Source organism: Larus michahellis, chromosome Z, assembly GCF_964199755.1.
Source record: "Larus michahellis chromosome Z, bLarMic1.1, whole genome shotgun sequence".
In the NCBI taxonomy this organism is placed as follows: Eukaryota; Metazoa; Chordata; class Aves; order Charadriiformes; family Laridae; genus Larus; species Larus michahellis.
The window spans coordinates 35,367,420-35,380,642 of NC_133930.1; the positions used below are offsets into that span (position 1 = coordinate 35,367,420).

A 13,223-nucleotide genomic window follows, 5' to 3' on the forward strand; every position below is an offset into this window, starting at 1 on the left:
GGCACCTGTAGGAGCAGCTCTACAAAAACCAGGGCAGGGAGAAACACTTAATTTCGTGTATTCCAAAAGTACTGTATACTGACTTCTCAGCTGCTTGTTTGAACACAAGATCTGGAAAGAGCGGTGCAATAATGAGACCTGAAGAAGAAGTCAGGTTGTGCATGGATACGTAGTGTTTCTGTGCATGGGCTGCAAAAGGACTTGCACTTTGTTGGTATCTTAATGACCAGGAGCCCTGATGGTGGAGAAGGATCCCACTAAACTGGATTTTCTCTGAATGAAGGAAAAAAAGGGAGTTCCTTCCTCTCCCCTCTCCCTAGTAATCTTGTGGATATGTTGAACAGTGCTTTGAAGGAACAGTTAGGAAAACCATAAAGGAATAGTAGTGTAAAAAAAAAAAAGAAAAAAAAAAAAAGAAAGCCGAGGAAGGAGAGGGTTTAGAGAGTTTCAGAGAAAACCGCATCAGTTGATTGACAAGTGACACCCTGAGGTCCTTCTCAAATCAACAGAAACATGATTAAGTTTTCCTTCAAAGTCCATGCTTAAAAAAGTAAGGTTAGGTATAGGCTATGAAGAAACCTATTTTTAGATGCAGTTTTCTTTTTTAAGTTGCCAGATAAAGCAGGCTAAGGGTGGAGTTTTGTCTCGTGTTCTGGCTAACAGTAGGCTGAGTTAGGTTGAGGAGGATTTGGAATGCACTTACCTTCTGTTCTATGCAGTGTTTTGTGGCAGGCATATTCACTGAGTTTAATACCGTATAAAAAGAGCAATGTTGGAGGGGTATACTCTCTCAAGTGATGTTTGGCCTCAGATCAAAAAGAGCAGTGGATTGCTTGGGACATTTTGTTCTCTGTCAATGGATGTGTATTTGGAAGTAAAGGTGATCTACAGAGACAGGTGTTTGGTTGGTAAATGTATTAAAGCTAGAAAATTGTTAATTCATAAGGTAAATGCAGTTCACTACTAGGTGTCAACTCCTAACCTGCTTTCAATACTTGAATACATGAATAAATATTAAATATGGACTTGACTGCCTTAGTTGTTGCTTGAAGGCTTGATTGATTTAAACTTGGCAGATAAATGTCAGAGGGATCTGGGTTTATAAATTATGACTTCAAATGTGTTCCAGTCTTTTACATTGTGTATTTACAGGCCTGTTTTAAATACTTTTATAGTTATTTGGAGTTATGAAATGAAAGCTAGATAAACTGGATTTAATTTTGGTCTTAATATGTACATAGGTATGAGATTCTAGGCACATACGCAAATCCTGATTGGAAAAGCTGCACTTCATGAACTGTAATTCTGAGCTTGGCCATGAAAATGCTCAGATAGACGTGGAAATGAAGTCAGCTTAACCTACTGAAATGTGTCTCTAAGCTACAGAGGGAAAGTAATCTTCTCTGCTTTCTAACAGGCTTGCAGTGTAGTCTATTGAGTGTGCTTAGCGTGCCAGCTGCTTCATAATAAAAGATGCTGGAGTTCAATACTAAGTGCAATAGCATCACCTTGTGGTTAGTCAGCATATAATACTCCTTCACAGAAGCACTCAGTTTTGCTGTAGATTACTTGTGAAATCGTGTTGTTTATATACTTTTTAAAAAAAAAAATTAGCCATGTTTTTCATAAGCAGATATATATAGTAAGTGTGTATATGATATGCCGGTATACACACACACACATAGATATATATATTTATTTTTTTTACATGGGGAAGGATGTTTCTCTTTGAACCTTCTAAGTGCAGGTGGTTGCTGGGATAATCTTGCATGGTTTCATACCAAGTCTGAAAAGTTTGAAGACTTCTTTAAGATTCTGTGTAAGAATATATATATTCTTATATATATTGTATATAATATATATATTATTGTATAATTATATACATTATATATATTTTTGTATAATTATATATATAAAAATATATATGTTATTGTATAATAAGCTTGATGTATTCATGTCAATTTTAGTCTGATTGTTAACTACATTTCCAGTATAAAATGATTTTATGTCTTGATGTAGTGTTTTCCAGCAAACTATGTAGTGCTTTTCCCAGTTCACTTTTGTTAATATCTCTTCAGATATATCTTTCAGATAAATACCTCTGTATCTTTCCAGTGTGGAGTGAGTGGGAGTAGTTGTAAAAATTTTTTTAGCATACTGATGGGAAGAAACCTCTGCATTGGCTTGATATGACAGGCAAAGTTAGAGGATTACCTTAAATTTAGTCCATATCCAGGTATACTATTTTTGCAATATTTTGATTTACTGAGGTTTCCATTTTTTTCTTCACATGTGTTTCACATGCACACTCCTTGTTATCTTTTCAGAGGATGCCAAAAAATCGTGCCATAGTGCCTCTGCATGAAAGAAAAGAGGAAATAAACTTACTTTTTTAGTTACTAATTGGTAACAGCACTGTAGAAGAGCCGTGATTCCCTTATTGTCATGTTTGAGTGGCCAAAGCGTTCTACCTTCAATCTGGAGTAACTTCTAAAAATCTTTTTCCAAACTCTGGAAAAGACTAGTATTTCTTTGATCGTCATGTATAAACATGGTTCTGTCAGACTTCAGTCTTCTGAAGAATCATTCTGTATGAATAATTAATTTTCTCCTCCTCCTCATCCTCCTCCGTGCTCTACAGATGCTTTATGATCAGTAATTTCTAGGAAGGAGATTATGTAATGTAAGAGTAATAGCAGAATTTGCAGACCAACTGGTTTATTTCCACAAAATGTCTCTTGCCATGATGTTGAATAGGAATAAATGAACAGGAGGACTTAGTGTAATCTTTCTGTGTTTTGCACAGAAAGTAATTTTAACAGATTTGGTCTCCAAACTAAATCACTGGATTTATATCTTGTTTCTGATGCTAGTTATGGAAGAGCGTATTCCTGTCCACTAGACCAAAGCTGTTCTTTTTGAGACTTCTGGGATCTCCAGCTTAAGTATGCGCTAGACTACTGCGGGTTCATTATTTGGCTACTTTCCTCTGAGCCTGGTATGGTGTGAATGTGGATTTTGTAGCAGTGACTCCACAGAGCTGGTGAGCCCAGCAGTGTTAGTAATTATCCCAGCCTGTAGCTTGGTTCAGCTTCTGAACGCAGAAATTGAAGTGAGGAACAGTTTGGTTATTTTATTCTACTGAGAACTTTGTGGTTCATGTAGATAATTTTTTAAAGTAATTTAGTTTCTAGACAGAAGGAAGTCTTTCTCAGAATAGCAGAAATGGAGATTATTTAGTCTATGGGAGTAACTGTTTCTAAAAATGTCTGTTTTGATTTTGAGTTCTAACAATCAAAACCATAACAAAATAGAACTTCTGTTCCTGTGTATCACTTCGTCAAATGCACTTAACTGTTTCCCTCTCCATCTTTGCCATTGAGCTGGGAGAGAGAAGAGGTGGGAAGAGCAGCCTTGTACGCTTTAGAGAGTAAGATTTCCTATGGGGAATTGGCTCTAATTTTAGTATTACCAAAGAAGGTCATGTTCATAGTGATTTTTGAACCAGGACATTTTACCATGTGGCGAGTAAAGAACATGTCTGCTGTTGGTTAAATGGTTCTGTTGACATGTGCTAACGTGTTAGATCGTAATGAACTGTTCTAATACAGTCTCCATTCATAAAGTATTATTCTATGAACTCTTTACTATAATACTTTATCTTAATGCTTTATTTTTTCTAGGAGCAGAATAATATACTGCAAAATATACGCAAGAAAATGAAAGATGTGGAGGTGGAACACAATGGCTGTACTGAGCTGCTGAGGCGCCAGGCCAATGAGCTTGAATACAGTGCCGAACGAGAGGAGCGGCTTAAGAAAGAACTTGAAGTAAGGATTTTTGTCTATTGCTATTAGTCTCAACAAGCACTGACACTCTGAGGATTTTCATTTTTGAGGGATGGAACCTCCCAGTTAGGCTGTCAATTTTATGTACTGGATTAACAAAATGTTGAACATCTGTTTTGCAGAAGAGGCGTGAACTGTCAAATGCCACTTAAACTTTGTGCCTAATTTGAGACTGGTGTTTGAACAGCAGATGGGAAAAGGTTTATGTGAGTGTGAAAACAAGGCTACCTTTACTTTAGGAAATTTGTGTATTTTCCCTAACTTCTTAATTTGTCTGTTTTCCTATCTCTTCAGTTTAAGAACGGATTTTGAGAATTACTGAATTTGCAATGGAAAATCTACTAGAGTTGAGAAAGTCAACAGATGCGCTAGGTAGAGAGAATAGCATATTGGAAGATCACAGTGGTGTTATGGCAGCCTCTTCCTGTATAGACTTAAGCGCTTCAGGTAGTTTTAGTTTGCCTGTCTGTTGAGTGACACCCGTTTCTGAGAAGTCCCAAGTCTTTAAGACTAAAGTCTTGTAAATGTGCTTCTCTTACTAAACTGCTAGCTCTCTCCGAAGTTTCAACATTTTTTTTGTCTACTGATAGACTTTGTAGTAACTATGTTATCCGTATGTATAGTCTGGACCAAGACTTTCTTGGTAGAACATTTGCCACTGCAGAAGGGCATAGTGACTGGATGATTCTTTATCCTGATGTAAGTTTTCTACCAACAGCATCTCTAAATATTTTCTGCAATGAATTTTAAAGAATAGGCACTTGCAGGATACTGGGAGCCCTTAAAGGAATAAGTGACATACAGTTTTCAGCTGTGTTTGTTATTTTTCCCTTAAAGGCAAAAGAAGTGTTAAAGCATTGATTGTGAGGTAGGTAGAGCCCCGCATTAAAGACGAAGTACAAAAGAAAATTCCTACAGGGAAGATCAAAGCTCATCAACTAAAAACACTGACTTATTGACCAACAAGGTAGACTTTTGTGCCCTGAAAGAGATCTACAGGAAATCTATTGTCAGGTATTGTGAGCTGCACATACTGGTCTAGCCAGAATTATCTTCAGTTGGAAAGTGCTGTGTACGGTGAAGTTCCAATAGCCCTTTTTAAAACAAAGATTTTTGCTTTAACAAGGACTTTTTTTGTGATTTCATGGCTTTTAATATATTAACATAGGAATCATGGGCTGAAAGGGGGAGGAGCAAGGCAGCAAATTATTTATCTTACTAAATATTTTGATTGGGTGTACTCACCATCTATAAATTTGAAAAGGAAGCACTCACTTCCTTGAAAATGTATAATATAATGTATATTATTAGGGAATGCTATCTATTAACCACAATCAGCTAAGATATTTTCATTGCTGCTTCATTTTTATTGAATTCTTTTAACTTATTGAATCTCTTAATAATGTTGTGAGAAAACAATGTATTCAGATGTCAGAAAAATCAATCTTATGGTACTTGTAAGTATAGTTTTTAAGCAGTGATTAAGGAAAGTATGTGGTGAAACCTCTTGCATTTGAAAGTTTAAGCAAATTAAAATTAGCACAAGTCCCTGTGAGTTAAAAAATAAAGTTTAAGTTAGACTGCAATGCATACGCTTTGATCAGCTTGCATCTCACTTTACCATCTCAAAAGCAAATTGCATGTGTGTAAGTGTCTGAAAGAGCCTACAGGGATAACTTACCCATTCTATACTTGAATTGAAAGAGAGAATAAATAATGAGCATCTCTGAAAATATCTATTCTTTAACAAGCAAAAACACTAGGTATTTTAAGCTTTCAATATTAATCACTGTAGACAGTGTTGGTTACTGTAGACTTCGTACTAGTTAATGGACTTAAACTCCAGAGTTTGTGACAGCAGCATCATCTGCATCTTACAAGGTACCAGTAATCGGTGGAGTAAAATTTGTTCTGCCTTTTCTATGGTCATGAAAGGCTGCAGGGCTTCTGAAGTTCAAAATTCAAGTTAATAAAATGTATTTTAAGTTGTGTCACCTACAATTCTCTCCTCTTACATACCAATGAACAGTTTAGTATTAACAGTGTGTGGAATGTAATTGCAACCATTCTTTGATTTATAAATTTGTCATTCCTCTTCCTCTCTTACCTTCTGGAGCTCAATCAGCCAGAGGTATTGTCTGTCCTTCATGCTGAAACAGAGTGTAAAGACATCAACCAAAGGGACCACATAAGCAGTTCTTCAGTCTGTACTCAGTTATTGGAGCTTTGGTCTTGGAGGCTGTAAGGAAATGGGGGAGTGTTCAAGGACTGACTTGTTACATAAAGGAGGGGAAAAGAGCACAATCTTCCCTTCTAATTGTGTTTGAAAGAAAGGACTATGCCCTTCTAAAATGCAGTGCTCCCAAGTAGAAAGAAGTGCTTCTGTGAAACCTGGAGATTGTTGTGATTTAAACACAGGCTGTCAGTATAATTTCCTCCTCTCTGCCTTACTGCTGCTTCACTAGCATGCTATTTTCTGTGGGTCATATTCTGAGTTGCCAGATTCTTCCCCTGTAGTGTGGAAGAGGCGTTAAAGAAGGGAACTGATGCCTGGGCAGTAGTTTTCAGTATATGCCAACGTGCCAGAGTCTCTTAGTGTTTCTGCCCATCTGGTATTACTCTCACATAGTTCTGTGATGTTTTAGCTGTCAATTTAAAACTCCTCAAAGTATGGGAATAAGTATTACCCATGTTAGAAATGCCGGTAAATTTCTGATAACCAGTCCTGTTCTTTCAGCTGTGGTTAAATACAACTCTTAATTTTGCCTATGATGTCAGTATTTGAGGTGGAATTCCATTCAGATATAGAAGCCTTAATGTAGTACACCCAGACAGAACACTCTACATTTTTTCATGAAATAGCTCTGTGTGAAATTTTTGACTTACAGGTTGAAATTTGGTTTTTGTGGAAAGATGGACGTAGGAGACACGTGTGATTTCAGTTTCGATGCAGAGTACCTTCTGTTAATGGGCATTTGGTTAGAAAATATGTACCTAAGTTCTTGATGATGATGGGAAACTTCTTAAGGTGATTTGTGTGAAGGGTAGGGTAATTCTAATTAAAGGGCAATCTTACAATCTTTTGTTATACACTACTTCTTGATATGCAATGAGTATGAACTTTTCTATAAAGCTGTTCCTTTACTACCCTCTGCTGGACATAAGGGAGAAATCCATGGGAAAATATTTGTGTTGTAGTAATGAAAGGAAATGATAAATTTATAATCGTTTTCTTTTTATACAATGGCATGTTTATGAAGAATTATGTCTAATAGACTATGTTATAAAGAAAGGAAGGTGAAAAAAGTCTTCCCCCCTCCCCCTTTTTTTTTTCTAAAATCAGTCTGGTTTTATCCTCCAGTCATTATTCTGAACATGGTCTAAAAGAAGGCATTTCTAGTTTTGGAATGAGAAATGAAGAGAAAGGATAACGGCAAGTTTCTGTGGACTCTTCAGTTGAAAGATAGATGTTGGTACAGTGTCTAACCTGATAGCTTTGCAGTTTGCAGTGATACCAATGTGGTGTACCATTGCAAGGACATGGAGTCTTTCTGAAGTTGAACACATACTGCACCAGAAAAATTTAGATTGGGAACCTTATCATTCTGCCTCTTTAGCCCAAGATTCAGTAGTCAAACAAATTCTTCGTGTATTTGTATCGAGCTTACCAGGATACTAGAATTTATGATAATCAGTTTCCTAGAACCAGCGTCTTTTATTTTAGCCTTTAGCTTCATTGCTCTGGAAAGATGATTTCTTGGGAAATATACAGCAATTTGTATGTAAAAATAGCGTTCCTTGTGATGTGTCTAGCTGCCAAAAAGCTGGGTGGGAAAGCTGTTTGACAAACAGCGGAGGAAAGGGGAATGTGGATTTTACCATGAGAAACAGAATTATTAGTTCATAAATTCCAAAGTCTTTGTCTTGTTCACAGAAAGGTAGTGATTTTCTATTGTTTAGTTTATGTGTTTGAGGCTGCCAACTGTTAGTAAGCTGGAGCTCAAGGCCTCTCAGAGTTTTTAAGCCTTTCTCATGAGGCCTGAAAAATGTCCCATAACTTGGTCAATTTTATTTCTGAGACTGAGTATGTTACCATATTTCAGATGCTTTGAGTTACCATTTAAAGACCGTTCCCTTAGCTTTCACATTGCCTTTCCTGCTTCCCTGCCTGTAAGTATATCGACCTTTTCATGTCCTGCTAAATGTGTCATCTTGTATTAGTTTGGTAATGCTTCTATGATGGGGAGATGACTGCAAAGAAGACTAGAGTGATGGTCCATCTCTATATTTGCAGAAGGTACATGTACATCGCAATAGTTTAAGGCTGTGGGTGTAACGAATTTCTGACTGTATCTAAGTCAGTGAAATGTGAAATTTAGGTCCCAGCTATAAACAAAACAAACCCCCTAAACCCACAGACCTGTTTTTGGTTTTTTTTTTTTTTTTTTTCTTGTTGTTGTTAATTTCATCATGAGCTGCAGTGGTAGGTAAGTTATAGTTCTCATAAGAAAGGCTTGAAAAAGCTCCAAGCAATGTGAGAGACGACACATTCCTCAGCCAGTTCACAGTGCTACTGGTTAAACTTTAAACTACTTCTTGTCTTCTATGACTACACAGTTCTTGATGGCTTACCCCTACTTAATCCTCTGCTTTCTAGTGTCTCCACAATGCACAGCTGGCAGGTAGGAATTCTAGCTACAGTGACTGTCTTGTATATACTCTAAGTACTGCACTTTTCATAATGGTATTGCTGCGGTGGCTCCAAAGTTCACGTTTCTCTGGTGGCAAGCTCACTGACATAATGGACTTGCTCTCTGAGGGGAGTTTCTTCTTTACCATCTCCTATGTCATCTTACTATTCCAGTCCAGTTTGAAGGCTGTTCACTCTTACCTCACTATCAGACCAAAGTTGTTTGAATACTGTCTTATGTAGCCCTCACCAGGAGTTAGTGCCAAGTCACGTGTTAATTTTGTCTATGTGCATGTATAAAGTAACAGTGTCAGTTCATGTACTGGTAAGGGGTTTACCACCTACTGAGCATAAGAACGAAAAGAGGCATCTTTTTCCCTTCAAGGTTCTGTAGAAAGGGAGAGCAGTTCAGATGGGTTTGGCAACTGCAACTCAGTTGCAGTTGGAATGGACTTGGACTTTATCCAGAGGCAACCAAACTCTCAGCTTAGCAGTCCTAGTTGTTTTTACTTTTTTTATTATTATTATTTTTTTATTTTTAACCTAAAGCCAACCCTATGACTTGTCTTGTAGCCCCCATGCCAGTTTAATTGTTTATCCAATGTTGTTCAGGTCGAGTCCGGCTCTTCTGTCAATGAGACATGTTACTCTAGACTTCATATACAGGAAATGTTTATAGTGAGGGTTGACCACACTGGGTCAAGCTGAAAGAACGTTTACTTCAGTGGTTAAGAGTTGTTTGTAGTTAAGTAGCTTTATAGTTACTAAAAGGCTGTTTATTATCCGAACAGGAGGTGGCTCCACCTTACCATGATCAAGAACCATCAGCATTTCTAACACTAGGTGGAAGTGGTCAGCACATCTCCCAACTACGTGTTTTTCGACCTAACCTCCTGATTTGTGTTATGAGTTATAGGGAAGTGCTTTAAAGTACGAAGAAGTAAGAATCTGAACACGGAAACACACAGAGTGGGTTGCTGATGATTCATATATGAGGTACCTGTGTGTCCTCTTCACTTAAAACTTTATCTTGGCTGAGCCTTTCGTGTAGGGATTGGACCTCAGCCATGGGGAAGTGTAAGTATCCTGACAACTTGTTAGTAGAGAGAAGCGGAAAAATCTTGCAGATGCAGTCTAAATAGAAGCAGAGAAGAGAAATTAATGTATCTAAGCTTTCTTTTTTTTATTGTTTTCTTTGTTGCTTATCTGATAAAGGGTACTTTGATGTAAATGCATATGTCAAACAATTGCATTTTTATGACTATGGCGTTGCACAAATGTAGGATACCGAATGACTTTTTTAGTACGGAGTGCCCCAGTAATCGCAAATATTCCAGTGCTTAGAGCAAGTGTGAGGGGCTGAGAAAAGTGGAAGCCATGAAGGCCAGTTTGGAAAATAGTATTGCAAACTTAGCATGCAGGAAATGTCTCCTAGAAACCACATTAGCATTGACATGCAACAGGACACTGGAAAAAATGACTGAACTTTAAGGGATTAGAGTAACCATAAAGGATGGTTGCCCACAAGTTCTAAGGCCAGCACTGAACTTTTCTTAGTCACTTTATTTGCTGTTTCTCAAAAGTCACAATTCTGCCTGTGCTGTCTTGGAAACAGATCCCTAATATTTTTGTTCTTTAAGACTGAAATTGACTTGGCTTGAATACCTAAGGAAATTTTGGAGATTCAATGAGTTTGTGTGTGGTATCTTACTTAAGATGTCTGCCTTCATATATCCGATTAGGTGCACGTGGAAATAACAAGTGACTGAATTCTGTTGTGAATAACTGATGTTTTCAATGTTGGATAAGCAAACACTTTGTAACCACTGGAGAACCATCTTTTTGGATCCATCTTTGAGGTTGATCTTTGGGACTTGGACCTGATGAGAAGCTTTCCAAGCTAAACCAGAAAGTATTCCCATTTGACTCCCAGTTCAGAGACTGTGGTCTGGATGTCTGTAGCCTGCAACCTTTCTCTATAACTTGTTTTCACACAACTTCTTTCTAGACAGGCCTTGTGTAAAGTTTCTGGACACGTATGGTTCAGTAAGGATACTGATTCTCACGTTTCATCTGATTCAAAGAGGTTTGCAGGATTCTGGTACTGGTGTCTTTCTGTTTGTCAGACAGGGACACAAACCTCCTCTCCTCATCCCATTTCTCCTTTTGGAATTGTTAGTATTGTTTTTATAGGTTAGATTCATCCCTGAGATTTCTTTCTTTCCCTTACAGAGTGTGAAGGGAAGTGTGTATAAGTATCAATAGAGCCTGTTTGAACCTTTAGTATCAAAATAGGCAAGATTTTCTACACAATGTTTTTTTTGCAGCTGTGTTCTTCCCAAATAAAACTTCAGGCTCAGCTTGGAATCCAGGTGTAACTTCTATGGCTTATAAGTACTTAGATAAACAGCAATTCTAAGATTCTTTTCCTTAGAGCAGTCTGAGCAAATCTGAATTTCTTTATATTTAAAAACCCTGTGTTGCTTGGCAAGGCTTGTGTGCTAATGGCTGGTTAGATGTCTGTCATGAAGTTTTCATTTTCCCACTAATTTCCCACTGATTTGGTGGCATCTGATTTGTTGGTGAACCATAAGCTTCAGCAATCAAATCATAGAACCTAGGAAAAAGAATATTCATTGCTCTACCAGAGACAGACAGCATCTGCATGGCTTCCTCAATTTACACATGCAATTTTTCTGCAAGCTCTTTTAAACATCTAAGTCTCTTCTGGATAAGACAGCTGCTTATACTGGTCAGTTAAGATTAAGATTTACATGAGTAATCTTATGGAGACTTTTGAGGAGAACATAGTTCACTCTTAAGATTTTTCTACCAATACAAAAAATTAGTGGCAGTTTCTGTCAGATCCCTGACAGTGACTTGTCTTGAATGAAAACACATTTTATTTCTCTTCCTAGGTCTTGGTTTTCTGAAGGTCCAGTGAAGGTTTTAAAAATCAAAATTGTAACAAACTACTGGCATGAAGCAGAGCTTTAAAGAATCAAACTCTAGAAGAAGATGAGCTGTGTAATCAAGAAGAGGGGGTTGAGATTTCTAGCCTAGTGAAGAAACCCGTTTTGAACAAGTCAATTTTCTCATGCCTTTATATGAGATGTAAGATGATATTTATCTGTCAAACAGATATTTTGATTTCTAGTTTCTATTTAAATTTTGCTGTGTGTACTGTCTTGAACCTATTTGAATACTTTCCATTGGATATCTGTCAGGTACATCTAGCTCTCTTCAGTTGGTGCCTACGGTTCATACCTCTTTTACAGTAGGCTAGACACACTCTCCTGCTTGGACAGGAGCCTGTTTGTCACATTCCAGAGATCATCAGGAGTCTCTGTAGCTGAAACACTATTTTTTCTTGTGCTTCTCTTTTTATAGGCATGCTAATTCTACAAGTTAATTCTTCAGTGACTTGTGACAACTCAAGCAAATGAACCATCTGCAAATATGTCTGGATTTAAATGGAATTGCTCTTACTTCAGACAGCAGAAGAGTCATGTGTTGGTACTTCTTACAGGTGTCTGCTTGCTCCTGCCTCTCTTCCCTCATTGTCCCAGAATTTTCTTAGGACTGAATTTTCTATAATTCTGGGAGTTTGTGTTTCTTTTCAAATGTGTCTCTTGTCATTGCAGTTAGTGTCCATCATGTTGGCTCAAGGCGATAGACTCTACTTTTAAAGAACGATACCAAGAACTGATACCTATGTACTCTGTTTGGAAGAATGTCATTTCTCCAATTTTTCATTCTTGCAGATGCCCTCACTCAAGCTGTTATTTATTCTTTCTGATTTTATTTTTCTTCTTGGGACTGATGAAATCTAACCCTTACAGGGGGCTCCATTTGAGTGCATAGGTTAACCGTTTTATAGTGTCTTGCATCTCTTGTTTCAGCTGAAGAAACGCTGAGGTGAAGGCATAGTTTACTTGGGCTGGTGCTCAGGAAATAAGACTTAGAAGTCAAATGCAGAGCTTGTGAATTAGTAAGTTATGCCTAAAAACTGTACTTGCAGAGTCACTTTTTTTTTTCCTTTTTTCATTTCAGTGTTTGCTATGAGACTAGATGCTTGAACAAACCAGCCAAAGACAGAAAAGCATTTTTGCTCTTGAGGGTATGCAGTGAAATATTCTCAATGAAGTTTCTATTTCTTCATTTTATTTTTTAAAAATTAAGTTTCCCACTCTAAATGTTGTGATAAGTACCTTCCTCACTGTTTCCTTTATTTTTCTCTCAGACTTAAAATAGAATTATTTTCAGGCTGACTTTTAAAATGTAATTAAAAAAGAAATGAAATCCACATCAATTATATTTATTGCTCACTGACTACTTTTACTAGGCTGGCAGTATTCTTGTGTAAAACCATCCTGTTGACAGATGTTGACCTGTTGGAGGATGCTACGGAGTCCTTCCAAACTGAAGCAGGAGGTAGTTTGCTAATTCTCCATTAAGGGCAAAGGGGAGTAGGAGCTAATGTTGGAAGGAATAATACTGTTAAGAGTCTAAATCAAGCTATTTTTGAGAATAATTTAAGCAATAGGGAAGTACAGTGGTAGTGTTTGTGCAGGATTTGTGGATTTTTGTGTTAAGTATGTTAAGTAGATAAAACGCCTGGGAAAAGGCAAAGTTTAAGACTTTTGACAGACCTTACTGTGGAGTAGACTTGGGTAAGCTCTGTG

At 37.3% G+C, this 13,223-nt stretch overlaps 1 protein-coding gene across 4 annotated transcripts in view; it reads left to right on the top strand.

Moving 5' to 3' along the window:
- Window positions 1-13,223, top strand: part of CCDC171 (coiled-coil domain containing 171) — a 154,810-nt gene that overhangs the window by 13,605 nt on the left and 127,982 nt on the right. For 3 of the 4 annotated variants that reach the window (XM_074570479.1, XM_074570480.1, XM_074570481.1), the window contains exon 6: window positions 3,684-3,830. In XM_074570479.1, the coding sequence (XP_074426580.1) occupies window positions 3,684-3,830 (147 nt within the window). Of the gene's footprint in view, window positions 1-3,683; window positions 3,831-12,611; window positions 12,659-12,883; window positions 12,973-13,223 lie in introns of those variants that run through there. The other variant, XM_074570482.1, reaches the window with a different exon arrangement.